Raw genomic sequence first — 27,410 nt, 5'->3', positions numbered from 1 at the left:
ATGGATTGATTTGAATTGTCTTTTACTAACAGCTGTTTCTGAACTTTTTATACGTGCATCTTACTTTTTGTTAGGCATGGTACTGTATAGAAAACTTAACCATCAAAGTCAAAACTGATTTTATGTCAGCCTGGGTTCAGATGAAAACATGTTACTTTCTCTTATTCCGCTGTGCTTTTCAGCTCATTTAACTGCTGTTGAATAATGTTTTTTTTTCTCTGATTAAATTCAAATAGATATTCATTAATGAAGGCTTCTGAGGTCATGTGAATTTAAGTCAATTGTAAAAGACCATCCAAAATGGCGCACCATTGTACCCCTGCACTCTGGTGAGCTGTTGGACAGCAGTACAACTTCACAGAAGACAGTTACTTTTTGACCACTGCTCACGTACGGCACATGTCTCCAAAGAGACAGCAGAGAAGCCACATGTCTGGATGTCAGCAGTTAAAGAATGCTCTTCACACTCAACATGTGTCCCCTCAAACTGTGTTGTGTGTCCTCCTTCCTAACATAAGGGGTTTGGGTGAGTGGGGGGTGCACAACGTCTAATAAATAAATAACACTGGTACCGCTTGGCCGAGCGGGACATGTTGCATAAAGACATCAAACAGCACCTAATGATTTTTTTTTGAGAAACAGCAGAGCTCATCATATTGGCGAGCTGCAAGAAGCATCTGCCCTGCACCCCTCCACCATCAAAGCAGCGCTTCAGTCGACATGTCAGCAAGGGGGCTATCACATGATTGCTAAAAAAAAAACATGTTAGGGCTGCAAATTAATGTCTTTATTTAGGGGATGCTTTGCAGAAGCAACATAGCAAGGTTGCTGTTGCTTGGTGCAGTGCTTGAAAGGAATTTTCTAGAATGCTGTATAATTGTTACCTCATTGTAGCCTTGTCCTTGTACCATGGGGACATAATTTATTAAAAAAAGTGTGGCTATTGTAGCCCAATCAGGCATGCCAGGTTCAAGGAGTAACCAGGTGGGGAACCGTGGTGGGAGGATTTGTGGGGGGGGTTTTTTTTTTGCCATTTCAAGCTCAACAGGCAGCCAGAGCCCTCTCCCAAATACGTAAAGGCACAAAAAACAGAAGAGGCCTTTTGGCTCAAACTGGGGAACAAACAATGGTCAACATAGACATTTACTGAGCAAGACTGAACAGGAATCAGCCCAGTACACACAACCCTCCCTCGCATTAAAAGCCCGAGTTCTTTATTCCATCTCTGCTACACCTTAACAAGCTGGAGCCTGCCCTCCCCCCACACTTTATTTATTTATTTATTTATTTGAGAGAAGTGTTCAGTGATGGTTACATTACTGGCTGACAGATATGGTTAAGCAGCCCTACTGGTCTGCCTTTACAACTGTGTTCTCCTGCTTTTAAAGGTCTGTCCAGCCCATCCAAATCGTCTCTATACATGACTTTATTTTGCACACAGCGTTCTGAGAGTCAAGCAGACTTTGCTGCATTTCATCTTGAATCCAACAGGATTTTTTTTTTTTTATTAATTTTTATTCTTTTTTTACGTTTGTGCTACTGGTGATAGCTTTTGGCTGAATCATTCTCTTTTATCTCACTTTCTGCACATAATAAATGGAAATGTATAATTTTATTGTTTTAAAATCTCATTGGTACAGAAATTAGAAACCAGACCATCATTTTGTTTTTATTGAAGAGGTGATTTAAGAAAAATTTATTGTAGTTATGTGGTTTAACATCAAAAAAGTGACTGGCACATCTCAGATCCACATTCTTCATAAATGTTAATGTATCCTTTTGAAGGGAACTGGTTGTTTAAACAAGTGAACTGCAGCCAATCTGGTATAAAGTATTGACATTTGTTGTGTCTGCAGTCTTGTAGTTTCAGTGCATACTTGTGCATTTCATTGGTTCTCCTTATTTAAAGCAGTTGTGCATACATTCAATACTGGGTATTCAGAAAAGCCATTAAATCTTTTTACTCGAGCATCAGTTTGTAAACATTAATGAATCATTAACGCTGGGTAGATTTACATTCTGCATTGAAATATGTTTTAATCCAACAGGGGAAAGAGGACTGAAACACATGTTTCACCACGCAGTGTACCACAGGCAAGGTGTGCAATGGCAGTGCTGTAGCATAAATGGCTGTTCTCCCCCTCTGTAGTGGGCATCCATCATGCATGTGTTGTTCGAAGCTTTAAGGTGTGAAGAATGAAATTGTTTTGGATGGTGTGCATCGTCTTAGTGACACGTTGCTATAGGGTTCAACGCTTTCCCCCACATCTTTTCTTTACCACAGCCTCCCGTGTCCGTGCCGCCACGAATCCGCTCCACCAGCCGGAGCTCCCGCGAGGGCAAGACTCTATCCGAGATAAACTGTGAGTCTTTGTGCCCTCGATGCGCTCCAAATGGGCTATGACCAGCCACTACAACCATCTTTTCCTTGCCTTATGCTTCCTGCCTCCCGTACACACCGACAACCTTCGTGGTTCCACAGAGAATGTTCTGTAGGTGTCTGTGAAATCCAAGAGCTCTTTGCCTGTTTCTCTTGTGCTGATGCACAGTGTTTGGACCCACAGAGCCCTGCTTGCTTCTGGCCTACCTGCTTGCAGTAAAGACTTGCTGTTCAACTTTTAATCGTTCTCTCCCTGCATTGCCTGTGAGGCTCAGCTAAAAGGCTCAAGTCAGGTTCCAAAACAAGAACTGTTAAGTAGGTCAAAAATGTAAAGTCTAAATCATTCACAGGATAAAGAATTCCTAATACAGTGTACGGGGCAGCAGATGGAAAGGGGGATTTGCCTTGAATAGTATACCAGTCCATCACAGGGTCGCCACACTAGCACACATATATTTAATATATCTGCATCCAACATCAGTCAAGGTCCCTTATGTCGATGTCCCTTTTTTGAATATATGAATGCAAGAGTTGTTATTTTGTCCCAACAGTTGGCAAAGTGAAGTTCGATCCCCCTCTGAGGAAGGAGACAGAACCTCATCATGAGCCAGTGAGTGATTGCTTTCCCGTCGTGACCAACCATTGGCATCGCTGTACTTTCCCCCCCTCTGCATATTGTCTCTCAGCAAACCCTTTTGCACTGACCTCCCAGCTCTGACAAACTTTGGAGAATGTGCCCAAGGGCCAAGATTGCGCTGCTGCTTTTCGTCACGCTGAGCACAGCCGACCCCCAGCCACCATGTAACCCAGAGGCACAGCAACGCTTTGCTCTCAACTTCTGTGCCGTAGTAGGAATCTCGGTGTTCTGTTGTCAGTTTAGCATTGATTACTCAGGCACAGTTCTGGTTTCTTATATCATCGCACAAACTCCTGTTGGCAGGAAGCAAGTGTACTTTAAAGTCTTGTGGTAAATGAAAGTTTCTCATCGCAGAGTACTTCACTTACAGAGGATGCAGGTTTACATCAGTCAATAGTAGCAAGCTGGAGCCTTTTTTCCCACCCAAGTTCAAATTCAGAGTGCAGTTCAAACTGCGTTTCACTTCCCAGTCACCTTGTACAGATATTTCTTCCACAAGATTGTTTTATTTACATTTTTAGCTTTTGTTTAGTATTTCTCCGAAAGCAAACTGATGCTAATGCTTGTTTGCAGTGGCAAAACTGTAAATTAATGCAAAGAGCTTTTTGGACACTTGCAGTCGCTTACTTCTAAATATCTGTTGCATGTCATTTTACGTAATTTACCACTTCTTACTCCTTTTTTTAACCTTGGCCTTTGGCGTGGGTGTGAGTAACTTGGATTTCTTGGTCTGTCTGCTAAACAGCCCGACACTGACGATTTTTTGGACTGTGCAGAAGAAATATACTACACTGCAAGATCTAATCTGGTATTTTCGCCTATTTCTAAATTTTTTCTTTCTTTTTGGTGTGCTGTTAACACTTCTGTTGTCCTATCACTGTTTTCTGATTTCCTTTCTTGTTAAAACCAGTGGATTTCTGTTGGTTCTCTTTGGGACCACTGTCTAACTTTGTGTTCACTAATATAAACCAGTGTGTGTGAAATGGAGATGAATCAGACCAGTTTTGATTCTTTGGTTCTGCTGCATTCTTGGGCAGCACTAGGGGTTCCCAGGTCAAGATTTTAACTTTGATGCTAGTAGTAAATTAGTAAACCATGGCCTTACTAGGGACTTGCTGCCCATCTTAAATATAGGTTGTCGTCAATAACCTGTCAGTTACTTATGAGTCTCTTCTTAGCCTTCCTCCCTGTGCTCCCAGGATAGGCTCTGGGCCACTGTGGCTCTGCCGGGAACAAGTGGGTAAAGAAATAAAGTGAGAGTAATAATAATATATAGCAGTTCTGGCCACAGAAGATGTTGCAGAAGTTAGTTGAAGTTGACTTGTAACCTGAAAGGTTTTGCTTTGAGTCAAACTGTAGCACAGCCCTGTTCTAGTGCATTTGAGCAAGGCCCTTGCTCTGAACTACCCGGAAAAATACTCTGCTATCTAAAATGGGCAAACAGTTTAGACATTTAATTTCGATATTTAAGATTAATTACATCACATACTATTATTTTAACATGTAGGTTTCCCCAACCCTTTCACAATTATGATTGCAGTCTCTGGCCAAGAAGGTTGGTCACCCCTGATCTAAGACATTGCTTTTTACCAGTGATACAGACAAAATATTCACAACAATAGTATTATTTGTGTTTTTTTTTTTTTTCCTTTTAAATGGCATGGGTTTTTGGGGCACAGCTACTATACCATGCAAATTAGTAGAAGAAAGAAAAATCCTGCTGAAGGTGAATCTTCATTTTACTTTGTATTCACTTAGCTAATTCTGTTATCTGAATTGATATCCACACCCAGAATGTTCAAAACAGGAGCTCATACTGGCAAAAAAGCATCCACACTAAGCGGTCTAATGGGAGAGCTGCATGCACACTCATGTGCAGCATCTTCATTGCATCTTTTGTCCAGAGGTACCCAGCAGACAGCATTCAACCTGGTCCTCCAGTGTAAACACAAGCCTGCGTTCGCACACATTGTCTCCTGACCTTAGCCAAGATGTCATGGGGCGAGGCATGTGGTCTGTGCTTGGTCTCAGTCGGCAGGCGCAGCAGACCCATGACTTGCCCACTGCCCCCGCGTGCTCTCAGGCAGCTCTGCAAACCCCTTGTGTCAGCAGTATGCAGCAAATAATGATATGACTGTTTGCTGCATAAGGTACATTTCCTTTTGGCAAAGAGGGGAAAATCAATCACCCTATCCTCCAAAGAGAGCAGATGGCATGGTGTGGGTTATCTGTGCTGCTACATCACTGGAGGCCTCGGCTAAATGTATAGATTTTTTTAAAATAATTATTCAAGTGACGATAGGGGTGATTATGCAATGTTTTGAGTACTTTGATTGCAGCTGTGGTTGAAATGTTCATACTACCTTGCATTTGATCTGTATTATTGTGCTTTCTGTTTGCTTTCCTGTAAAACTGACTGCGGTCATCTTGACTTTCCCCCTGCTACATCTGCTGATCACCTTTTTTCCATTAATAACTTACAGTAATCAGTTGTTTACAGTGGTAAAGTACTGAGAGGAGGCTTTTTAGAGGCTTCCGTTTTCCCTCGCTCTACGGAATCCAAGCTGTTGTTGCTTCAACTGGTAGCTCTTCACATCTAGTGGACGTTTGATGACAACAATCCTTTTTATTTTGCATTACATGCTAACTTTTCTCTTTAGATTTAATAAGAGTTTTCAACCTGACTTCTAGTGAAGTTGAAGCTGTGCTCTTTGGCATATGACTCCAGTTTCAAAGAGTTTCCAGAATGTATTGGTGCTGTGCACAGGCCCTCAGTAGCTGCTGTGTACCCTGCAGTTGGACCTGCTAACCCAAAGCAACCCATTTACTTTTTATTGAATCACATGATGCTTTTCTTCAAAGCAGTTTACAGTATTAAGCTACTTACTATAATTCACCTATTCATATAGCTGGCTGCTTTGAGGGTAAGTACTTTGTTCAAGGCTATTAGAGGTAGAGGTGGGATTCGAACCTTGGTCCTTCAAGCACAAAGTGGCACTACACCACCTGCTAAAGGAAAGTATGTTTCTAAAATTTAGGAAAAATACCTTTGGAGTCTAGATTTTTGAAGAGGTAAAAGTTAAGCAGTGTGAATGCAGCTGGCACTATTTTATACACAGCAGGCAGGAAAAAACAATATGAATATTGTTTTAAAAATGATAAAGGTATACCATCTTGAAATGGCTTTGAACTAAACCCATATAGCACATGATTTGAGACACTGCCAAAACAACATGCTGATATCATTTACATCTGATTATAAAAATCATAAAATACAGTGGGATTTTGTGTTACTGACATTTATGTAATGAAATTTTAAATGCTACATGTTTTTCTTTATTTTTAATTGTATTTTCTTCACTTGGCTATTTACAAGAATTGTTTCCCGGGGAAACGTCCCCTGCACTTCCTGAAACAACAATTAATTACCAACAAAATGCACCAAAGGCCATGGAATGTGGCAGGTTTTACATTCATGATTACACTTTTGTTTATTCTGAGTTGTGTGTTGCTTTGGAATTGCATTTGGCATCTGCCAAAGGAATAAATGTAAATGTTACAAGATAACAAACGTTCCATGTTTATGGGCTACAATCGGTATTAAGTGTTTGTGGAGACGGTGTATTTTAAGTTTTAGTCATTTTAAATTAGCTTTACACGCAACCTTAATACAAATGTTAAAATAGTCATTTTTCAGTTATAGCTATATCAGAGACGACACAACCTACCCAGCGAATATATAAAGCAGATAAAAAAGTGTAAAAGTCTTTGCTTTCTCTCAAGAATGTAGTATATTCAAGTTAATATGAAAATATAAATTTTATATCACTGAGGAGATCTATATTGTAAACCAAAACCAAGAAATAAATTAAGAGATTATAAGGCGTATTCCCATGTTCTTTGGTATATCAGGATGTCGCAGCTAATCATTTTTACCTGCCTTGTGTGTGAACAACTTAAATACTACAGCACAGATACCACAGCAGGAGCAAATTGTTGCGCTTCATGATTTGTGTTGACTTTGGCTCATAAAATTGAGTTAGAATAAATGTACTTTTTAAAAGCAGTTTAATTTTTGTTTTTCACTGTGCTGTTTCTGCGCATAATTGGAGTTTATGTTCAAATTATGTATTTTATCAGTTGTCCTGTGATGGTATTTGCTGTTCTTTTCTCCTTTGTCTTTATTAATTCATTTATGTAGCTTACCTGTCAGTAGAAATCTTTGCTGCTCCTTTGTTTTCGCTAGCAGTCCATTTCATCATCCTTTGTCAGTGACACTGAGTCGTCCCTAGTCCGAATTTGCCTTGATGTCCTTAAATACATTTATTACTTTGTTTTGTTGATGCAGTTGAGACCATCTTTATTGTGATTTAAAGCATGATTTTACATATTTATGAACACCACGCTTGTGACATGCTGTAATTCTTTCATGCTTGCACAGCTGTATGACTGATTTTACGTCACCTAAGAAGCACCTCAGAAGATTTCCACCTTGTTTGTGTTGTATTGTCACATTTCCCATTCATTTCCATATGACATTTATTTCTAAAGAAGTATTTGCTCTAAGTTACTGATTTCTTTTTCTTTTTTTTGGTAGGACCTTCAGCTGGAGTATGCCCATGGATCTCCCGATCACTCCTTTCTTGGAGGAAACAAGTAAGTGTGCCTGGTGTGGCTCTGACCCTCTGCTCTGAGGAACTCATTTATTCATTTTATTCATTGAGTTTTTGCACATCTCAGAGGAAAAAAACTGCAGTTTGTAAGTGAAATAATTTTTAAACCATCAGTCAAAGGGTATACAAAACCAAAATCTCTTGATTACTTCTTCAGAATTGAAACTAAGTAGGTGTTCAATTTGAACTAGTCTTGTATTGCTTTGAGTTATGGGTGTGCAATGGGTTTTTGCTTTTGTTCACATGTGTTTCTGTAACAGTGTGGGCTCTCCTGCCTGGGGTGGGGTGTGCAGACATGATCACCTGCCTCCCAGCACTGTGCCCTCTTGTGTCCTACTGTGTTGTCTGTCCAGGTCAAACAAGAGTGACCCTACTGGTCTTGCTTCTGCTGCAAGTATTGATGTAGGCTCTTTGGAGGTGCTGCAGGGAAGACACACACACACACACACACACACACACACACATTTAGCATGTATGCACACATTCAGGGTGGCGCACTCCAACACTGTGTCAGAGCAGCTTTGTAAAGAAGAGAGCAGTAGTGGGGTTTCCTCTGTTCTGTCCCTACAGCCAAGCTCCTTAGAGGAGACGAACACAGCTGGTGGAGTGTGGACCAGTGCAGGGCTGTACGTTGCTTTCCCGCGGCACTCTGATTATTTATTACACTTTCCCTCAGACGTCCCTAGACACACACTGAGCTGCAATTGGAAGGGGCGCAGTTGAAAAACATAGACATAATGGTTTTGAAAAATGTTTGGCCTTGAAGGAGTTAATACAAATAATTCAGCAAACAAACTTAATATATGACTGCGTGAGCTCTGGTGTATATATAATTGCTACTGGAATATATTGAAAGCAATTGAAATGACGTGTCAAGGTTTTGTGCAGAAGGCATTCAGTGAAATCAAAATTGGTAAGCCTTGCTTATTATTTATTTTGAATTAATTCTTTCAATCAACAGTAGGTGGAAAGGTTCAGAAAGGTACATAAGCCTTTTCCAGTAAAAATTTCTGTTGTGTAGATTTTAACAATACTCACTATTTAGAGGAGTGTAGGACAGTAAAGAAAGAAATCACAGCAATATTTATTTGCAACAGAATTAAATTAGACATTAGGAATGTTATGTACTTCTTATACTTGCTCTAAAGACTTCCATCTTGCTGTGTGCTAGACATCAGTGGATATAATTTTCAAATGTGTCGTGACATTTTCCAGAAACCTTCATTTCAAGCTCTAGCGGAATGACAAGGAAAGTGGCATTTGTGTGTAAAAAGCCAATTTAACTTCTTTGCATTTGCCATTTGAATTATGACTTGAAAATGTGTTTAATAATATCACATAGTTTTTTTTTTTTTTTTTTTTTAATTTCTTCTTCCTGAACACCTCAAGGTCGTTCTTAATTTTGAGATTATGAGTGCAGACTCTGGATTTGTCCATGTGAACTTCACTATAAAAAGCCGTTCAAAATCTCTCGTTCCCAGGGAAGGCTGAGCTCAGTGAGACACAGAAACTATTAATTTCCTTTACTCTTTATTCTCTTTTTTTCAGGAGCCTTTTGAAATCTGTTGAGGAGGAGCTGCACCAAAGGTTGGTCTAACCCTGCCCTGCTTGCCTTCTTTTCTCCTATCTGAAGTCACTTTGTTTAAAACTTAACAGATTTATGTGTCCTAACAGCACCTCTCTACATCTGTGTGCTTCCAAGAAGGACTTCATCGCCTGAATTGCTGCAGTTTAATTTCCTGTCTAATGCTAGTAACTGTACCATTACCAGTGAAACCCTGTGTAGTGCAGGGCTTGAAAAGCAGTTGCATGAACAACATGATTTTGTTCTTTATCTGTTGGGGGGAAAAAATCATCTAAGTCATGCAGGAGGAACACATTTAGCCATGTTGCCTTGTTCATCTCTTCAGGGGACATGTGGCACATTTAGAGGATGATGAGGATGATGATGATGGTGATGATGATGAAACTCGACAGTAAGTGCTTTCATAATTAAATTGAGCCACATTCTCTATCTGCCCACTCAGAAGTGAGAAACAATGGCAGGGCACTTTACTGTTTCATCAGCACCTTCATTCTGCATGGCCTCACCACCCAGCTCCCCACCCGACTCACCCAGGCTTTCAACACATGCTCTTGTCTATTAGAAATAGCAACCCTAGTGAGAGTCTGCTGTCCTGTTCCCTCCCTGATTACTGTCCTGTCACTGGTCTCCTTAATGTGTCCTTAATGGTCTCTCATCCAAGAACATGTGGCGAGTATGTAAAAACATCTGCACCATCAGTGCTAAATCCAATCCTTTTTAAAATGCTGCTCTTTCAGAGTCCTGACTGTGTGATCTAACTTGTTCCAGTGCAGTTTTATCTCTTTGCTTTCAGTTGTAATTTTAAGCACCTTCACTTCTTCTTGGATTTGGTTAAAAATGCATTTTCAAATTCCAGAAGGAAAGCGCACAGAACCTCATTGTCATTCTGTGTCTGGCATTGAGATTATGTTGCGAAAATGTGGCATTGTTCGTTGTTGTAATATAGAAGCAATGTCGTCCTCCAGTACTTCCAGTTCCACCATGAGGCCGAAGGTCCCCCCTCCACTGCCGCCAAAGGTAAAACCAGCGTTATGCCTTCTCTTACTTGTGCTGCTTTGCATTTGCAAATCAAAATAAGTCAGGAGGGTGTCATGTATAGTATCTTCTTCCAGTTTCTGCTTTATCTAGAGGTTATGGGGCTGTATTTGTGTAATACCTGTATTTTTTCATTACAGTTATAAACAGTCCTTCATTAAGGCAAATTTGACTTCTCAGCTCTAAATCCTAATTAACCATGGTGATTTTATAATATATGGTTCATTCAAAACTGTGGCTATAAGGCTTTTACAAGTTTCTAAAATCATGCATCAAACTTATTACTCCCATATAGCTAGATTTAGCTAGTACTTTGTTTTTCTAAACATTAGCCCTGCAGTTTGACTGTTACTCATTGTTATTACACCGTCTCCTCCTTTAAGCCCAAGTGTGTCTCCACTGCTCAAGACAGCGTGTCTTCAGAAGATGACATCAACCAGGGGACCATAAAGCGCTGTCCAGCATCTGAAAGCCCTTCTCGGCCTGCCTCTTCTGTGCCCCCTCGCCCCCCACCCCCACGGCTCCCCCCACAGAAGCGCAGCAGCCTAGGTAATGAGACCACACGCACTGAATGCCCCTCGGACGACGAATTGGACTCTAGGAGCTTTAGGCAATTCTGGGATTGGCTACATGTCACACAAGAGGAGGACAAAGATAACCAGAGTAAGGCCAGGTCCATGTCCATTTAGCTGTGCCCACCCTCCCTCTGTGCCTTCTTGAGTGCCAGACCTTCCCACTAATCAGAGCCCATAGATTTTGCTCCTCGTTCTACCACCCTACCACCCAAGTAGTTTTGTAGTACAGTGTTGTTGTTTGTTCTTTCCAACCAGCTGGATATATGTTGAGCTCCCCACAAGGAATAAATGAAAATAGTTACAGCAGAATTCTGTGTAGCGCTCTTACCGCTAATAACGTTGGCAGTAGTAACTTGTGCAGCAGGACAATTCAAGAAACGGCAACCATTCTTCAGCATTATATTGAATCATTAGTGTAGTTCTTTATCTATAATCTCATCAAGAAAAAAGAAAGAAGCAAGGATTTTATCGTGAATTTCAATGTAATTATTTCCTCCTAGGTGGCTGGAACGCCTGAGATGCATCAGCTTCAAAGAGTTTTCCTCAGCCCTGGAGCGTATATGTTAATGAATAATGAACTGAGACTGGGAAACATAATTTAGCATCATGTTGTTACAACTGCTGCTTAGTGCCAATGTGTCATGTGTCCGCCAGACTGGAGCGGTGGAACTGGAGGTGTGGAGGCGTTTTGAGCAGGGGGAGGCAAAATCTCCCCCGATGGGTTCCTTCCTTCATATGATCCACGTTTTCGAGTCATCATCTTTGTGAGCTGGACAAATGTAACATATGTGCTCTTTCTGTAGGCAATGGGGAGAACCAGTCTCAAGTGAACGGTGAGAAGGATAGCTGTGAGAAGGCTGAGGAACCGTCTACAATGCCCCCTGCGCTCCCCATCCGCAAAGAGAAAAAGGAAATTCCGGTAATCAAAGAAGCATGTGTACACACAGTCTCTAGCATAGTTGGTTTTCAAAAGTCAGCTTTTGAAAAGATTTCTGTAGGATGAAGCTAATTTTAAACACAGAGGAAGGCAGTGTACATGTTATACAGCCCAGTGTCTCAGTTCAACTGACATAAATTCAGCTTGCTGGTAGGTTATCCGAAAAGTTCAGTCATCTTTTTTCTTTTAAATTTTTTTCTGTTCATCCCTAATACTCTATAGTTGTAATGTTGGAACATGAACATTTTGTGAAATTTTAATGAAAATGTCTCTTTTTGGGCCATGTGTTCGTACAGTTAGATGCTTTGTATCTTGCACTGCATATTTATGTACTGTTAAGACTTTTCTCTAAGTAATTAATGATTCAAGACTTTTACACCATGGGTTGGGTGTTTCATTATTAAAGCAGTTTTGTTACCTGATGCAGTGTGCAGTTGCAAGTCTTTGTGTTCAAGTGGCACAATTTTTTTAAATGTTTGATCTCTTTCTCCTTCATATACCAGTTTGATCAACGCTATGTTACTTAATTTTTGTTTTGTAGAAACCCATAAGCAATGGTCTTCCACCTACTCCAAAAGTCCATGTAAGTGTTTTTGATCAGATGTTTTAGTCCTGACCATAGTATTGTGTCTCTTCTTATGTAATGAAACTACTGAATATGAAAATTATCTGTATTGTTGAAATTTCGTTTGTCATTTTATTTTTGATTTTTCATTTTATGATTTTAGTTTACTCTATGGGTTTACTTAAACATGAAAATGGGTCAGCATGCCTGTGTCACACAAAAACTGAACCATTTCTATTATTTATTTAAATAGAGCGTTGTCATATGGTCAGTAAGAGATGACTAAAGCTGTTTCCTCCCCCGGTCTCCGAACAGATGGGTGCGTGCTTTACCAAGGTCTTCAATGGCTGTCCATTAACAATCCACTGTGCTACATCATGGATCAACCCTGACACAAGAGGTATGGCTGGACCATGGTCTTTGTCATTCACTTAACAACTTGACCTTGTTGTGCCCTTTTCCAAAAAGCATTTGGAAGGAGCTGTTAAATAGTTTTCTCTTTTTTGGTAGGACAGTGTGGCAATGGGCTCATTTTGGCTACCGCACTTTGTGTAGTGCCTTATGAAATTCCTTTATGTGTCAAAAATGAAAGTCATTGAATCAACTTTACCTGCTGGATCTGCAGAGGGGTAATACCGGCACTGATGTCTTTAATTTCTACATTTATTATTTGAAATAACAAGCATAATTCAGTAGTTCTTCATCATTTACTGAACTGAATTAAAGAATTAAAGATGACAAAATCCCTTAAAATGTATTATTTGTATAAACTCCTTGTATTAACTTTCCTGTTTCTTTTGTAATGTTGAACTTTTTCTACAAAACATATAATTGAAAATTCTCAAAGAAGAAAATTCTGGAAAGTATAAACTGAAGTATTCCTGCTGACAGCCAAGGAATATTTATATGTTTATGTATGCCCTGCAAAGCTGTTACTGCAGCAGTTACAGAATTTACTAGTATCCACATATGTGGGAGGTTTTAAATTAAAAAAAAAAAAAAAAATCTGTTATGTTTTCAGTTGGTCACTAACAATGGCAGCCTTATATAACTCTTATTTCACTTTTCAAAGCATATAGCTCCTGCAGAGTGGTGCACACAGTGCAAATCCTTTGAACTAGTGACAAAAAAAGGCTTTTTTTGACAAATGAAACCATGGATGAAAGGCCAGTTCCTAACCTCGGATACTACACCTGATGCGAGGAGGCCTGCATGTGGACCTTTTTTTCTTTTTTTTTTTTTAAAAAAAATCTCCAGTGACCAACTTCTTCCTTCGTCCCTTTCTTCCTTGTTTTCCTTCTTCTTCCTTCCTTGCTTTTATTGGTCATGTATTGGTCCTTCATTTTGACAAAGTAACGTTTCCCACAGATGACAAGAAATGCTTGATATTATTAAGTATTTATTTCTTTATTACTGAAAACTGCAATAAATAAATTTGATTTTTTTTTTCTCCCCAGACCAATATTTGATATTTGGTGCAGAGGAGGGCATTTACACTTTAAATCTTAATGAGTTGCATGAGACCTCCATGGAGCAGGTTTGGCATTTACATAATACTTTCTGATTTTATATGTGTCATTTTGAAATGTATTACAGTGCATAGACAAAAGTTAAATAAATGACTTTCTTTTCACTCAGTTGTTCCCAAGAAGGTGTACATGGCTTTGTGTGATGAATAACTGTTTACTTTCAATATCTGGTAAGACTACGTTTCTGTTTTCACAAATCACTGTTACAATGTTTCATATAGTTATCACCGATCCTTATTTAGTTGTGCTTGGCTGCTTGTTGCCTCCTAGCACTGATATGTGCAAGTTGAATAACTCTAAATATTTTATACTGAACTTGTTTTCTGTAAATGGCCGTTTAATTTCCCGATATGTTGTAATGTGTTCAAGTCATTAAAGGTCGAATTTAAATGTACATGTGTAACCAGCTTATTATTTAGTCAGTTGGTTGATGTTTTTCTCTAGACTAACTTACAATGTTAGGTTTGTACACTATGCTTATTACAATTATTTACCTGATTATACAGCTGGGTGAAACAGGTTATTGCCAGAAGTGGGATTTGAACCCACACCTCTAGGGAATAGTGTGACCTAGGTGCGTTACGCTAGAGTGTTCGACCTTCTTCGTTAAACATTTGAGGTTATGCATGAGCATCTCTGCGTGTAGCTTTGTGAAAATGTGTATGATTTTCCTCAGGAAAAGCTTCCCAGCTGTACTCTCACAACTTAGCCGGCCTGTTTGAATATTCTCGACACATGCAGAAGCTGCCTGTGGCAATTCCAACACACAAACTTCCTGACAAAATTATTCCCAGGTAGAGATCTCAGGTCTGAATACTGTTTTGTTTTTCTGTGTACTGCCTTTGAAATATAGTGTTTTAGAGCTTACATTTAAAATTCTGTAAATCTTTTAAAATCCTCAACAGAAAGTTTGCAGTTTCCAGTAAGATTCCAGACACAAAGGGCTGCCAGAAGTGCTGTGTTGGTGAGTATTAACAAGCTTAACGTAAAAGTTGCATCTGTGCATTCTTCATGTCACAGTTACATGTGTGTTACTCTTCTCTGTGACTTTAGTGGAATTCTGCTGTCTCACATTCCTAATGTCCTTTCCAGATTCATTTGTATCCTGTAACTTGAGGCGATCAGTTTGGTGCAAATGGCCTCCAAAGTATTATTTTTAATATCGGAATGCCTGACTTCGAAAGCATTTTCTGCTCCTCAGGCACTGAACAAAATAATGACTACCTATTGCCACATCTAATGTGTAAAACTGGACATTAATGCAGTGCTCTCAACACTGCTGAGTGTAAAGTAGTTCAAGTGGAGATTATTCAGTCTAGAGGAAAGGTGTCTTTGAGTGATATTCACAGCTTAGCTTTGGTCTCCGATTTACTTGTGTTCCCATTTGGTCCAGTGAGGAGCCCCTACACAGGTCATACGTATCTCTGTGGGGCATTCCAGTCCAACGTAATCTTGCTGGAGTGGGTGGAGCCCATGCAGAAGTTCATGCTCATCAAGGTAAGCTCACTTCCACAGCTGTTAAGGGTTGAATGTTCAGCTTGTGAGCAGTGCACAAATTTATGGCTTTGCATTATCTCCCCAGGTCATCGACTTCCCCTTACCCTGCCCGCTGGAGGTGTTTGAGATGCTGGTGGTCCCAGAACAACAGTACCCCCTCATCTGCATGGCAGTCAGTAAGGGCACAGAGCCAAACCAGGTGGTGCGCTTTGAGACTGTAAACCCAAACTCCACCTCATCCTGGTTCACGGAGTCCGGTATGGCCAGCGTTCATGAGCTAAAATTCTTTGCTCACTGAGTATTCTTCATTATTTCAATGCGTTGTGGGGAGAACGAGGCTGGAACACATTATAGAACAGACATAGTCAGCTGCAATCATAATGAACCTCAGACCATAGTCCATGCAGTTCAACAAATTGTCATTTACTCTTTTTCAGTTCTTAATGGTGTAATGAGAGCCATAAAGAACTGTGATCTATAATTACTCTAAGTACAATTTGATTATTAGGCATAAATAGCAAGTAACAACGCATATGGCCAGTCTCCTGTCAGCCCAAATGGCTTTATGAGATTTACAGTTATTTATTAATTTAACTGATGCCTTTCTCAGTTACTCCAGCAACCACTTGTAAAAATGTCTCCTGGGTCCTCAGTTGATGAACATAGTTGGTATCGGAAGTCTGTTTGTAACTCGATTTATTTGCAAGTTCAGGTACTACTTCCCAGTCACTCAAAACTTAGTAATACAGATGTCCTTCTGGCTAGGTTCTGTAAGATAATGCTACAATGAATCAAAAAAAAAAAAAAAAAAAAAATCCATTTGGGACATTTATTTTCTCTTTTCATTAACAAGTGTCTTATGCAGAGATGCTGCATTCCAGAGCAACACAGCGTGTTAGGCAGGCAACACCATATTGAAGAAGGGTGCACATACTGGCCCATTGCCACACTCTCCTTCAAGTTAATAAAAGATTCTAAAATAATGAATTAATGAAAAATTTTGTAATCTTTCATTAACTTGAAACAACACGTACAATCTTCTTCACCATCTGGCCACTTTGTTCACTTTATTATCTCTCTAACCAGTAAAAGCGTAATAATAAATATGTGCCTTGATTTATTCACAGGGTAGGTTCTGTAAAAGCCTCAGGTTAAAGTTTAATAAATAAAAAAATGCTTTGTAGAACCTTAAATGTTTTTAGATCATTTTTGAGCTACATTAAAACTGAAACTAAATTAAAATCACAGAAAGAAAGAAAAAAAAGAAAGAACCACTTGGTTGCTTTATTTACTAAATTACTTACTAAACTATATTGAGTTAATTCATATTTAAAGCTGAATATTGATTGGTTGTGTACTACGAACCGAGTGAGGTTTAAACAGTCACATTTACAAATCCTTGTTCCAGATGCACCTCAGACATGTGTGATCCACATTACCCAGCTGGAGAGGGACACCATTTTAGTGTGCCTTGATCGTGAGTTCCATGACTTAGTTCATTTGGGTGTTGTATGATAACTGACCACTGGGTTTGTTAAAACAGGACAATTGTGAGTCTTTTCTTGTTTAACATATGGGTAAGGCATTTCGTAATTCTGTGCGTATAATGTACATCTCCTAGGTTGTATTAAAATTGTGAACTTGCAAGGAAGGTTAAAGTCCAGCAAGAAGCTGTCGTCCGAGCTGACATTTAATTTCCAGATTGAGTCAATAGGTAAGTGTCCCTGTGGGATTAACCTTTATTTTCTGTCAGGTTTCAGTTATTGATGGGAAGGTTTTCATAAGTTAATATATTACAGTAAACTAACCTGATTTGCAAACACAAATAGATGTTTTTTTATATTATGGCTTTAAATATATTATGAATTCATCATATATTATATCTTACTATTTGTTTTATTGGTTTATGTTGAGGTATATGAACTGTGAGTGATCATTCCAAATGGAAGTGTTGCGGAAGACGGCATGTTCGTGTCTTTTCAGTTTGCCTTCAGGACAGTGTTCTGGCTTTCTGGAAGCACGGGATGCAGGGCAGAAGTTTCAAATCCAATGAAGTAAGTGAGGGCTTTGAGAGTATGGATAGCACCTTCGTGTCACCCTGAGCGCTACTTCAGGAGGCGTTGTTAAAGCTGCCTTGAGACTGAATGGCATAATTGAGTCAGTTAATAATTCCACCAGTTTTTATGTGCTTACCAAGAGCTCTCTTCCAATAAGTGCATTTAATCCTTCAAAAGAGTAACCAGTCACCTCTGTTATACGTGTATGAATCCGTCTTCTATTCCTTTTCTCCATATACCTTTCCAATGAAGAAAGTAAAATCAGTCTAAAAATTAATTTTTAATCCAGTTAGACATATTTGTACTAAACATACACTAATACACCAACATTTCACTAGTATAAAACCCTTGAGTGTGTGAAATGTTACTCAGTGTTACTTAAGTTTGAGTCATTTTGTACTTACACCTGCATGCACTATAAACAGAATAATTTGTAGATCCGTGTTCTTTTAGCTGGTAATAAAATGTTAACTCTTCACACGACAGATTACACAAGAGATTTCTGATAGCACAAGGATTTTCCGGCTCTTGGGGTCTGACAGGTGAGCACTTTTTAACCTTTTTCTCATGGAAACTGTATGAGAAATGCAATGCATGTTATTTTTTCAAGACTAATTTTGTGAGGTTTGTGCGTGTAATAGTAATGCCACACTGTGTCTCAAGGAGGGTACTGTTGTACCCTTGAAAAAGTAGTTTATCCTGAATTGAAACACAAAAATATGCTTGCATACTTTTCTAAATGACTAGTTTGATTCTGCAGTTGAAAGACTAGAGTGTGACACAATGAGTGATGAGACAGAAACCCTCCTACTCCATTGTTCAAGCCCTCACAGGTGCCTAGTTGACTGCACATATAAGGGCCTCCTGTGCTTTTAGAGGGCTGAAATGAGCTTCAGTAGATGCACAGCAGGTAGTGATCCTGCCTCATTTCTCCTGGGCTCTCAGTTCAGACATGGATTTGAATCTCACTCGGTCTGTGTATGGATTGAATGTTCTTCCTCTGTTTGTATGAGGCTTTTTCTGAGTGCTCCAGTTTCCTACCACAATCCAGAGATGCCTTCCTGGGGAAGTGGTTAGTCTAAATAGCCTTTAGATTTTGCCTGCGTGTGTTAAACTGTTCTGTTGTGTGAATGGGAGCTAAGTTCGGGAACGGGAAGCTTATTTGCTAGCTAAGTAGTTTTAATATAGTGTGTAATTTACCTGTGGGGTGCGGTGGCGCAGTGGGTTTGGCCAGGGCCTGTTCTCCGGTGGGTCTGGGGTTCGAGTCCTGCTTGGGGTGCTTTTGTGATGGACTGGCGTCCCGTCCTGGGTGTGTCCCCTCCCCCTCCACCCTAACCCCCTGTGTTGCCGGGTTCAGCTCCGGTTTGCTGTGACCCCGCTTGGGATATGCAGTTTCCGACAATTGTGTGTTTTCTCCAAAGCAAGTTAAAATTTTAAGATACTTAAAATTATTTACGCATTTATAAAGCTGGGTAATTTTACTGGAGCAATTCAAGGCAAGTACCTTGCTCAAGGGTACGACAGCAGTAGGCGAGATTCAAACTGACAACCTTTGGATCCAGAGGCAGCAGCTCTAACTTCTAAGCTAGAAGGGAAAACAAAATAATGTGTAATGTTCTAAAGCTCAAATAAGTGTGCGAAATGATTTCGTAACCTCATCTCCCTCACCTGCAAAATAGATTAAGCATTTTGAAAATTGTGCAATTCACTGACCTTGGCCAGTAAACACACAGCATTATGGAAGAAAACATTCTGTTTTGATCACTTTAGCTTCTAAATACGGTTACCTGTACATATGCAGAGGTATCAGCACCTCTGTCAAATGGTTCTCAAATTGATAATAATGGAATTACTTCCCACACAAACATGTCACACCCTCAAGAATTCTGCACTGGACAAGTGATTATTTACTTTCATTACTATCAATCCATTATATTATCATTAATAGAAAAGCTAGAAATAATAATTATTGTTAAGAAATTGCAGATTTTAGGTGGCAGTTTTATACCGATAAGTGATCCTTTTATTCTGTAAGAAATAATGATAATTCAAACCCCTTGCAAAGTTCACTTGTTAAATATGGTGATTTCATGGAACATTTTAATTCTGTTATGTTTGGACTTTTTGTAAAATGAGTTCTACGTTAATAATCTGTGAGTCAAATAGTAAAATATTTCTGTCCAGGATGTGTACCTGTTTTATACCTAATGTTTCCTGTGTTGACACCAGACCTCGAGAACCTTACGGTATTACATTTACAGTTATTTATTTAGCAGATGCTTTTGTCCTAAGCTACTTCCAAAGGATACTATGTAGTGTTATCAGTCCACATACCGTATTCACCACGGTGACTTACACTGCTAGATACACTACTTACACTGGGTCACTCATCCATACATCAGTGGAACACACACACTCTCTCTGTCACTCACACGCTATGGGGGAACCTGAACAGCATGTCTTTGGACTGTGGGAGGAAACCAGAGCACCCAGAGGAAACCCACGCAGACACGGGGAGAACATGCAAACTCCACAAAGCCTGAGCGGGGATCGAACCCATGTCCTCTAACACCACCCAGGCGCTGTGCCATTTTGCCACCCCTTACATCGGGCAAGAAGTTATTGACAATGAATGAATGAAAATATAACATTAAAAGACATTCTATGAATAATTTTTGTTAAATATTACATCAGTGTTGTTGTGTAGTGTATCATTATAAAGCATAAATTCATTTTACTTTAGTATTTTAATTAATTTAAGATGATTTCATCATAATGGTAATTCAGCTCCCCCTCCTTACAATGAAACAGCTTCAGTTTGGGTTACGAATAAACACTTTTATTTAACAAATGGATGTAAGGTACATTGAAACTCAACACACCACACACATTGTCTGAAACCGCTTATCCCATACGGGGTCGCGGAGAGCCAGAGTCTAACCCGGCAACACAGGGCTGAAGGCTGGAAGGGGGAGGGGACACACCCAGGATGGGACGCCAGTCCGTCGCAAGGCACCCCAAGCGGGACTCGAACCCCAGACCCACCGGAGAGCAGGACCCGGTCCAACCCACTGCACCCCCTCGAAACGCAACACAAAATGCAAATGCAAAAAACGAGTGTTGAACGTCAGCCTCTGTTTCACGCAGGTCTTTTTTTTAGACTGAGCATCCCGTGTCCGAGATGCCCGTCACCACCTGCATTAATTTGAATGGAAGTGTGTTATTCTCAAGCTGCACTTGTAAAAGTTTTCCTCGTATGAATTGTGTTTATTTTTTCCATCAGATTATATCCAGATGGCATAATTAAAACAGGCATTATAGCTGAACTGACCGCACTTGTTTGGTAACCCAGCAGGCATATGAAATGTAGGAGAAACAGTTTTCTTAAAGGCATATTTAATTGTTTTCTTCTTGACTTTTTCTGCAGAGTGGTGGTCTTGGAGAGCAGGCCAACAGACAATCCAACGGCACACAGCAACCTGTACATCCTGGCAGGGCATGAGAACAGTTACTGATCCAGCCGCATCTTGGAAGTGCAACTTTGAATCCCAGTTGACCCATGCTCTGCACACCTACTCTTATATCAGTGTGTGTGTGTGTCACTGGGTAGATCTGGACTTCTTTTGATTCCAGTTATTTATTTATTGTGGCATGTAACAAAGTCACAGAAGACATTTTTCTTTTAACTGACTCTTTCTTTCTTCCACAGTGTTGCCACCACTGATACTCTCTTACACTACCACAAAAGTGCTTAATAGACTTATATTTAATTTTTGTAAATATAAATGTAGTATTTTTGAAGCAGGGGACTTCACATGGTGTGAAGTTGTGTACTAAAGACTGGTAATGTAGATATCTGTTATAAAATATGTTGTACAGGCATCCAGACTATACAGGTGTAAAGATTTGAAAATAGCTGTCGGGGTACTACTTTAAAGGGCTTGTCTGACTCGGTCACTTGAGGGACACATTATAAAGGTATTGAGAGATTGGAATGTGGGAACTGCCTATCTGGTTAACACTACTATGTTTTAAGACATGGTTTGGTCAGTGCAGCATAAATCCATGTGCTTATTAAATTTACATTTTTAATTGTAAGTCATTTCCAGTTTTCTCAATGCTATGGCGTACAATTGTTTTAAAAGTTCATAGAAAGAATTTAAAAATTGTGAAGTAGATGTACATATGCATGTATATGTGTATAATATATACATACACATACTGGTATGCGGTGCTGTGAAAAAAGTATTTGCCCTCTTTCCAGTTTCTTTAGTTTTTTAGATTAAGTTTGATAAGATCTTTTGGTCAGTTCTAGCGTTACATGAATTGAGCCTGAGAGAGAGAAAAAAACATGCCAGTATTATGTCCCCTTCAGTTAGACCAACTAAAATTAGGGCCAATTATTTTTTCACACCTATGATTACTCATTTCATTATATTCCATACCAAGCAAATTATATAAAAAGAACACAAGTGTGTTCACAAAAGGTGTCAGTTTTTCTCTTTCTGGCTCCATTTATATACTGCTATGATTGACAAACAGATGTGATCAAATTTAATTTAAAAAAGCTACAGTAACAGTGAAAACGGGAAAGGGACAAATACTTTTTTCACAACACTATATGTATACATTCATATGTACTATATACAATTATGCACATCAATATATATGCTGTATGTACTCAGAAGCTGTGGCACTGGGGTTTTGTTTTACACTAGAATACAAGAAACAGAAGTTGTGTTGTTACCTAGGTAAATACAAGCATTCTGTTAAATGCTATTGAAAGTAAGGAAAAATCGTAGCGCCTTTGTCCAGTGGTACTGTCAAATATGTCTTAATTGTTGTACTTTTCTCAAAATAATGACTATAATCTTTAACATTTGCTACAGTTCTAATGGAGATGAACATTCCTTTTCTGGTATAGATTGGAGGTGAAGCTAATTTTTATTTTCATTTTAACTTCAAGTGTTCTGCCAAAACCTAATTTTTACAAACTGAATGATCCTAAGGCCAAAATGATGAGCTACTTTACCTCCTATTAGTGCTGTCTGAAGGAAAACAGAGCACCAGAGGAGTTAAATAAACTACTACCAAGTAGAAAAATCTATATTGTGGGAATTTCCCACTTTTCTGTTTTCATTATATTGTTTTTTCCATTTTTTTTTTTTTGTTTTGCAACATTAACATTTTCATATTGCAATGCATAATGTATATACTGTAAAATAAAATTGATTGGTTTTACCTATGGTGTGTATTCTGTTAAAATTGGGTTACCTTTTTTAACCTTATCTTATTTTGACACTTAACAGTTAGTAGTGACATTTAGAGAAATATTTATAATCTGAGACACTTTTGTGAAATACAGATGGTCTCCATGTACCATGAAAAATTATCCATCTTACTTACTTTGTTTTTGTTTCAATTTTATGTGCAAGCATTTTTTTAGCATATTTTCTTTTTTAATTATTATTATACTGTCATTGATTGTTGAAGAATCCAGCGTATGTAAGTTGTCATGGTTTAGATCTGCTTAACAGGATGACCACTTGACAACAATTTTACTGTAGTAAAGACCAGGGGTTCTATGCAGCCCTTTCCTTATCTTTAATCTAGGTAAAGACAAGTTGTCTGTAACTTGCAAGATGAATGACTCCAATTATAATAGTTATTACAGTATATACATGAAGAAGAGAGCTCAAATACTAATGACCATGAAAAATAAGGTTCTGCAGATTACTTGGTTTTCTTTCATACTCTTTAATGTTGTCTTTCAGATGTAGCAAGGATGAAATATAGCTTGAGTTGCTGGGTTAGAGGGGGGAAAAACGATATATTTTGTAAAACCTCAACAACACAAAAGCGAGTCATGATGGAAATAAGTGAAATTTTACCTTTGTACTTGACAGTTGTGCTGTGTATTCATTCTCATACTCTCTTAGAAGGAGAGTTAGAAGAAACATCTATCATTTTTGGTTTTATTTTGTCCTTGGCAGTGTAAAAGTTGTATAATTTAACAATCAGTACAAGGTCAATTTTAGGAAATTTAAATTTTCTTTGGCTTGCATCTCACATACAGATATAATGGATATAAAATACTTTCAAGACAAAATTCTAAATAACTTCACAGTGAGTGAAAATAGAAATATATTGTCTCCATGAACTCACATTCAAAGCTGATTGTTGGTTCATTCCATTAAGATGCAACTTCTGTCATCTAGTTATTGATCGCTGACACAAACGCCAGACCTGAATGGAAAAACAGTGAAAGCAAGTTCAAGGAGGCACATCTGACATTTGCCAGTTGGCTGCATAATAACAAGTTGGGTTTAATGCTGGAGCTAGGATTAGGGTGCAGTAAGGGTTAGGGTTGGAGCTAGGCTAAGGGTTGCATCTTGGGTTAGGGCTGGAGCTATGGTCTATGCAGGTGCTAGGGTTAAGGTTGGAGCTAGGGTTAGGGCTGGATCTAGGGTTAGGGCTGGAGCTAGGCATAGGGTTGCAGCTTGGGGTAGGGCTGGAGCTATGATTTGGGCAGGAGCTAGGGTTAAGGTTGGAGTAAGGGTTAGGGTTGGAGCTCGGCTTATGGTTGCAGCTTGGGGTAGGGCTGGAGCTCGGGTTAATGTTGGAACTAGGGTTAGGGTTTGTGCTAGGGTTAGTGTTACAGCTGTTGTTAGGGCTGTAGCTAGGGTTTTGGTTGAAGCAAGGGTTAAGATTACAGCTTGGGTTTGGGTTACAGCCAGGGTTAGGGTTGAAGTTAGGGATAGGGTTAGAGCTAGGGTTAGGGTAAAAGCTAGGGTTAGGTTTGGAGCTAAGGTTAGGGTTACAGGTAGTGTTAGGGCTGGAGCTAGCGTTAGGGTTGGAGATACGGTTTCGGATACAGCTAGGACTAGGGTTACAGCTAGGGTTTGGGTTGGAGCTAGGGTTAGGGTAACAGCTAGGTTAAGGGTTGGAGCTAGAGTTAGGTTTGGAGATAGGGTTCGGGTTGGAGCTAAGGTTAGGGATAAAGCAAGGGTTGGGGTGGAGCTAGCGTTAGGGTTACAGCTAGGGTAAGGGTTGGAGCTAGGGTCTGGGTTACAGCTACAGTTTGGGTTGGAGCTTGGGTTAGGGTTACAGCGAGGGTTAGGGTTGAAGTTAAGGATACGGTTAGAGCTAGGGTTAGGGTTGGAGCTAAGGTTAGGGTTACAGGTATGGTTAGGGTTGGAGCTAGGGCTTGGGTTAGAGCTAGCTAAGGTTAGGGTTGGAGCTAAGGTTAAGGTTAAAGCAAGGGTTAGGGTTGGAGCTAAGGTTAGGGTTACAGGTATGGTTAGGGCTGGAGCTAGGGCTTGGGTTGGAGCTAGCATTAGGGTTACAGCTAGGGTTAGGGTTGGAGCTATAGTTTGGATTGGAGCTCGGGTTAGGGTTACAGCTGAGGTTAGGCAGAGGAGAGTTATGGGCTTCGTACACACCATTGTGTTTCGGTTGCTCTGGCAACACCGTGTTCTCCTCCACGTTGTAACATGTCCCTTTTGTTTTAGGTGTGATTTTGCGTGGTGGAGAGATGCTGGTGAAGGAAGTATTGCTGGAAGGTGTGTTAGAGCATAATGTAAGTGTGTGTTTGCCTATGGTGTGTCCAGTTGTGGGAGAGAGGTGGATCAAGAGTCCCACGTGTTGTCAGAGAATTTTTCAGTTTCTTTGTTGCCGAGTAATGTCTCCCCCTTGTGGGTCTATTGTGGAATTGCAGGTGGGGTTGAAATTTCCGTGGTGAATGTGTTGTGGTGTGTTTGGGGTGTAGGTGTGCAGGGCAGGTTTGTATGCTTGGATCGGGGTAGGCTGTGCTCATGTGTGGTCTGGGGATAGATTTAGGGTGAGGGCTTGAGGGCTGGGGTCAAGGAGATGGTTAGGGCTGGAGCTAAGCTTCAGGTTGCAGCTTGGGGAAGGGCTGGAGCTATGGTTTGGGCAGGAGTTAGGGTTAGGGATGAATCTTGGGTTAGGGTTAGAGTAATTCTACATTTTTGCTTACTAGGCATTTTAGAGAAGTAACTTAAATGGAATCACAAATTAAATGTTCTGTAAATAAAACACAATCGCTTATAGACACACTGAGTGAACAACAAATTCGGGTGCCTTGCGGCAGCACCGCCAGACAATGTTATTGTACAACAGATACACCGGTCCTCATTTCACACACACACACACACACACACACACATTTTCAGAACCACTTGTCCCTTACGGGGTCACGGGGAACCGGAGCCTACCCAGCAACACAGGGCGTAAGGCCGGAGGGGGAGGGGACACACCCAGGACGGGACACCAGTCCGTCGCAAGGCACCCCAAGCGGGACTCGAACCCCAGACCCACCGGAGAGTAGGACTGCAGTCCTACCCACTGCGCCACCGCACCCCCTGATTACACAGTCATCAATTCACCTCAAATGCATGTCTTTGAACTGTGGGAAGAAACCCACACCAACATGAGAACTCAAGTAAAGCCAGTATTCAGATCCGCACATATATGTGTTCATCAGAAGCCTTAAGTTTAAGTATGCTCAGGAAATCTAGGCAATACTTTTATTCATCAGTCATCCAGGAAGCAGCCAGGAGGACGATAGAGAGGGACCTCTAACAGAAACAGGAATTGAAAGGAGGACAGATCAGGAAGGAGGAGAGAGAGAGAGAGAGAGAGGGAGACGGATACTCATACTGGGGAGAGATGAGCAAATCTGTGTCTCCACCTCTCACAGAGGAAGGAGAGGTGTGAAAGAAGGAATAGTTGGTGGAGAGTGCTCCAGGAGAGGTTGTGTTTTCCATGGTCATCCACATTTCACTCAAGGCCAAGAGATCAAGTGAGAGGTGGGAGGCATAGGCAGGAAAAAATCAGAATGTTTATTGCTGCTGGACTTTTTGAAAACTTCTGAATAGTTTCAGCTATAGGGAAGACGTAAGATACAAAATGTACATTAATTGTATCAACAATGAACATCAGAAGTTAAGATTAAGGACATCCCTACTGAGGATTAAAATTTGAAAACCAAAAGTACAGATGAGCAAAGAGGAAACGTTGTTCCCAGCAAAACACACCCTGAGTGTACACACGAAGCAGCAGTACAAATGGGTATTCTCCCATCTGGCCAGATGGCTGGTGCTTTTATAAATGCCCTATATGAAAAATTAATGATGGCCAAGGAAGCTATGTGAGGGTATGATGTATAATCCCTCTAATGAGCGTTTATGCGATTCAGATTCATAACATGCAGTGTTGGTATAACATGAACTGTACTTTAAAATCATGTATCTGCATCCAAGTCTCTTGCTCTGTCGATGTAATGCAGTCATTGTATTTTTCTCTGAGATGTATGTCGCTTTGGAGAAAAGTGTCTGCTAAATGAATAAATGTAAATGTAATGTAAATGTATGACAAATATGATTTCTCTAAACGGTAAAGGTCAGGGTTCTGCTAGGCAGTTCTGAATGGGGAAAAGGGTGGAAAACTACACCCTACATTATTCCCAGTATCTGTCACTATATTTACTTCGATTCTTCACTAGTTTTACTTGCCGACCCGGGCCGAGGAAATCCACGATTGTCTATAGAACCAAAAGTGTAGAAAGAGAGGTTCAGCAAAAGTGTGGTGTGGACTCTGCAGAGGAGGGTCATTGCATCAGAGACGCTGTGGAAGGACAGACAGGGACACACAAGGACAGCCTGTGACCGAGGTGCACTCTGCAAAACGACACTTTACATGTACGAGTGCCACAGATCTTCTCAGCTGGGAGTGTTGGTGGGACTCTTGTATAGTACACCTGTCCTAGCAAGTTGGAGTTAATACCATGCAGCACATCATGAGTTCAAGCTCTTTCAGCTCCTATTTCTCAGCTTCAGCATTCAGGTAATGTGCAACAGGTGAGCGCCTGCATTCCAGGTTTAGTTCCTGGTGAGTGCAGTCACAGCATGATGGAACCCTC

General features: G+C 40.1%; 1 protein-coding gene across 5 annotated transcripts in view; it reads left to right on the top strand.

Annotated features, from left to right (window-relative positions):
• The window catches only part of map4k3a (mitogen-activated protein kinase kinase kinase kinase 3a), a 67,603-nt gene extending 45,034 nt beyond the window's left edge, over positions 1-22,569 (top strand). Inside the window, exons 13-34 of one of the 5 annotated variants that reach the window (XM_018750959.2) lie at positions 2,285-2,363; positions 2,932-2,990; positions 3,763-3,825; positions 7,615-7,673; positions 9,239-9,277; positions 9,601-9,666; positions 10,241-10,292; positions 10,694-10,859; positions 11,689-11,804; positions 12,364-12,405; positions 12,703-12,787; positions 13,845-13,924; positions 14,026-14,086; positions 14,593-14,710; positions 14,822-14,880; positions 15,310-15,413; positions 15,499-15,670; positions 16,822-16,890; positions 17,035-17,127; positions 17,397-17,467; positions 17,957-18,012; positions 20,898-22,569. In XM_018750959.2, coding sequence (XP_018606475.1) covers positions 2,285-2,363; positions 2,932-2,990; positions 3,763-3,825; positions 7,615-7,673; positions 9,239-9,277; positions 9,601-9,666; positions 10,241-10,292; positions 10,694-10,859; positions 11,689-11,804; positions 12,364-12,405; positions 12,703-12,787; positions 13,845-13,924; positions 14,026-14,086; positions 14,593-14,710; positions 14,822-14,880; positions 15,310-15,413; positions 15,499-15,670; positions 16,822-16,890; positions 17,035-17,127; positions 17,397-17,467; positions 17,957-18,012; positions 20,898-20,985 — 1,797 coding nt within the window. In that variant the 3' untranslated portion in view covers positions 20,986-22,569. Of the gene's footprint in view, positions 1-2,284; positions 2,364-2,931; positions 2,991-3,762; positions 3,826-7,614; positions 7,674-9,238; positions 9,278-9,600; positions 9,667-10,240; positions 10,293-10,693; positions 10,974-11,688; positions 11,805-12,363; positions 12,406-12,702; positions 12,788-13,844; positions 13,925-14,025; positions 14,087-14,592; positions 14,711-14,821; positions 14,881-15,309; positions 15,414-15,498; positions 15,671-16,821; positions 16,891-17,034; positions 17,128-17,396; positions 17,468-17,956; positions 18,013-20,897 lie in introns of all 5 variants that reach the window. The other 4 variants (XM_018750955.2, XM_018750960.2, XM_018750956.2 and 1 more) reach the window with 4 other exon arrangements.
• The last annotated feature ends 4,841 nt before the right edge of the window (positions 22,570-27,410 follow it).

Source organism: Scleropages formosus, chromosome 16 (assembly GCF_900964775.1).
Source record: "Scleropages formosus chromosome 16, fSclFor1.1, whole genome shotgun sequence".
Lineage (NCBI taxonomy): Eukaryota > Metazoa > Chordata > Actinopteri > Osteoglossiformes > Osteoglossidae > Scleropages > Scleropages formosus.
Note: the sequence above shows the minus strand (reverse complement) of the source record. Positions and strands in the feature narration are given on the sequence as shown.